This window comes from Micropterus dolomieu, linkage group LG02 (genome assembly GCF_021292245.1).
Source record: "Micropterus dolomieu isolate WLL.071019.BEF.003 ecotype Adirondacks linkage group LG02, ASM2129224v1, whole genome shotgun sequence".
NCBI lineage: Eukaryota > Metazoa > Chordata > Actinopteri > Centrarchiformes > Centrarchidae > Micropterus > Micropterus dolomieu.
This window is the reverse complement of record NC_060151.1, coordinates 4688893-4691986: the sequence shown is the minus strand read 5'-3', so window position 1 is coordinate 4691986 and position 3094 is coordinate 4688893. Positions and strand designations below refer to the sequence as shown.

The 3094-nt window shown below is 43.4% G+C and overlaps 1 protein-coding gene across 1 annotated transcript in view; it reads left to right on the top strand.

Moving 5' to 3' along the window:
* The window catches only part of LOC123957787 (deleted in malignant brain tumors 1 protein-like), an 86640-nt gene that overhangs the window by 83414 nt on the left and 132 nt on the right, over positions 1 to 3094 (top strand). Inside the window, exon 9 of the mRNA XM_046030856.1 lies at positions 2638 to 2884. Coding sequence (XP_045886812.1) covers positions 2638 to 2884 — 247 coding nt within the window. The remainder of the gene's footprint in view (positions 1 to 2637; positions 2885 to 3094) is intronic.

The window sequence follows — 3094 nt, the reverse complement described above, 5'->3', positions numbered from 1 at the left end:
ACTGGGAGCTCGGAGCACTAGGGGAGTGTTTGTGTTTACCACAGACTGTATGAAGGTGTTTACACCTTTACTCAAGCACTGGAGGTTTTCAGGCCAGGTGCGGGGGGGCCTGGCATGGAATGATGGCGGGGTGCAGCGCCGGCAATTCGCTCAGCAGTGAACACGGCATGAAAAGGACCAAACACAGCTTCAAAGACCAACAGGGAATTCAGTACTGATATGATTTACTAGAGCTTCTTGATGGATATAGTTAGCTTTACTTTTTTTCTTAAATTTAACTGGAAAAGCTCATACGTACTGAGGTCATGTCCTCTGTATTGTTACCAGGATATTTAATCAACTCTTTCCATTCTACAATCACATTATACAAGATTTTTTAGGCTGATTCTGATAATAATTACAGCCAGTAGGTCCTATTTTTGTGGAGGTGTAACAACCAGCTCCAGCAGCGCTAACCTTTAATTTCACTTTCCCTATCCATGTGGTCGGATTAAATAAGCGATGTCCACTGTAAGGGCTCCAAACAGGACAAACTCAAACTCAGGGTCTGACAAGGGTTTGCCAGCCAGAGTCAGGGAGGCAGAAACAAAGGCTGAAAAGCAGAGCAAAGCAGGGAATGATGAGCGATGGGGCGGCATATGCACTGCAAGGCTGATTAGAAATAAGATGGGAAGCAAGAAGGGGTTACTGCAGGGCAGCACGGAGGGGCAGGATCTGTAATGTCAGGGAGAGTTAGTAAATGGCAGAATGAACTGGCTGAAGTCGTGACAGCGACTGTGTTTATCTTAAACTAAATCACATGCAAATGACACCTGTGTGCTACAAAATAAGCACACTATCTCTACACACACCAGACTGGTCCATTAAGCTCCATAATAACTGAACTTACACTGGGAAATGGATGCTAAGATCTGTGTGGCGCTACGTTGACTACATGGCACAGGTCGCCTGCTGTAATACAAATGGCACCCAGTAATCTAGGTAAAAACAACCTCAAAACGGTCAAAACAGGTGACTTAATAGTAGAAACAGTAAACAATATGCATTAAAAGCTTGAACAAGACGGTTCAATTTTCAAAGAAAACAACACAATAGTACAGAAGTGTTTTCCCACAATTTATCCTCAGGAATGCTAAACTGCGCTTTGAGGGGCATACGGAGGACGACGGAAATTTAGGAGATACAGCAGAGATGCATCTCGGACAGTTTCCACAGGAAATATTAAATAAAAATAACCCTGGGAAAAATAAATACCAATTGGAAACTAGAACTGCAAGCAGTTGTGAGCGCGAGTTGGCCTGGGCGCCCCGCTCGGGGGGCGCACGGAGAAGAAACGATGAGTTATAAATTAAAGGGAGTTGTGGTTAGGGAGATATAAAATTAATGTATGTCTATGGGAGTGTTATTTGATTTCCAAAGAATAGCGCCACCTAGAAGCCGATTGACGCCAAATTTCACAAAGCCCCTTGGGAGGTCGTGCAAGATAAGGGGTTTGGTGTAGATTGGCCATTGAAAACGTAAGATCTGACATGACATTGTTTTACCATTTGCGCAAACATTTGTTAGCTTATAATTCGGACGTTTTTTAGCGGATCAAAATCCCCTCTACAAACTTTTATCGACTTGGTTCAGAGATGGTCTGTGCCGAGTTTCGTACCGATCGAACTTTCGGCTTCAGAGGAGTTAATTGCTCTAGCGGCTAACTGCACCAAATTTTGCACAGCCCCTCAGGGGGGCATGACACATAAGGTCCTGAAGTTTGGAGTTGATCGGCCATTCCCAACCTAAGATATGACATAACTTCCTGTTTATAGCGCTTTTCACAAACATTTATTAACGTATCATTTTAATAATTTTTGTCGTATGAAAATTTCCTCTACAAACTTTCATCAGCTTGGTCGAGAGATTATCCGTGCCAAGTTTGGTGTTGATCAGACTTGTGGTTTCGGAGGAGTTAATTAAAATAGGTTTTTCAGTTTTCGCGATGTAGCGGAAAAAAACTCTAGGTGGAAATGGGAGTGGCCTATACCATTAGATTCAGCTCGATCCCCCGTGTGGATATAAGGTTTTTGATATGCGCCTTCGTATGCGGGAGTTCCAAGGGCAAATGTGTATATAGCGCCCCCTAGTGGTAGAAGTGTGTGGATTTTTGCGCCTGAGGTACTTGCAGTGGTTTGGACCTACCCTATGAGTTTAGTGTCTGTAGCACTTACCGTCTAGGCTGCAGTATGAGTTTTAGCTGTGGAATAATAAAACGATTCCAATAGGGTTCCCAGCTCCACTGGTACTGGGAACCACGATGCCTTGCATTAACGGGTTCCCTGCCCACTCGACCCCTAAAAAGAATTATTATTATTATTATTATTATTATTATTAAAGTGCATTTTTAACCCTGTTACACATGGAGATGCCCACACACTCTGTGCACAGTTTGTTTTGAACGTTACACCAATCAATCAAATTCAGAAATTTAAAATGCTACAGCAAATACATTTCTGGTACTGTAGATTCTTTAAAAAGAGCATTTACACCATCATGGTGGGAAATTTTAAAAAATACTGTTAAATTTCAACAACAAAATATTTAAAGATTTTTGTTGTGTGGTCAAACATTTCTGTGGTGTGTTTTTTTACCCAGTGAGACTGCAGCCGCCCAGCATCTCCCTGACGTCTCCTAACAGAGGTTCAGAGGTCACCAGGGGGGACAGCTTTGTCTTCACCTGCTCCACTTCCTCCCACTATCCCACTGGTGTTTTCTTCCTCATCTTCTCTGGCTCCAACATCACTGACCCCAAGCCAGCAGTCAACCACTCAGCCTCCTTTAACTTCCCTGCTGCTGAGTACGAACACCAGGGCAACTACAGCTGTGTGTATGAAGTCACATGGTCTACACGGAAATACACTTCTCCCATGGCTGCACCAGTTAGTGTCGTCATCAAAAGTAAGTAGAATGGAGAATTTAAACTAACTGTTGCTATATTTTATGAACAATTCCACCAGACAAAACAAGTGCTGTGGTGCTACATCCATCCATCGTCTATAACAGCTTACCTGTGCAGGGTTGCGGGGGTGCCTATTCCAGCTGATACCGGGTG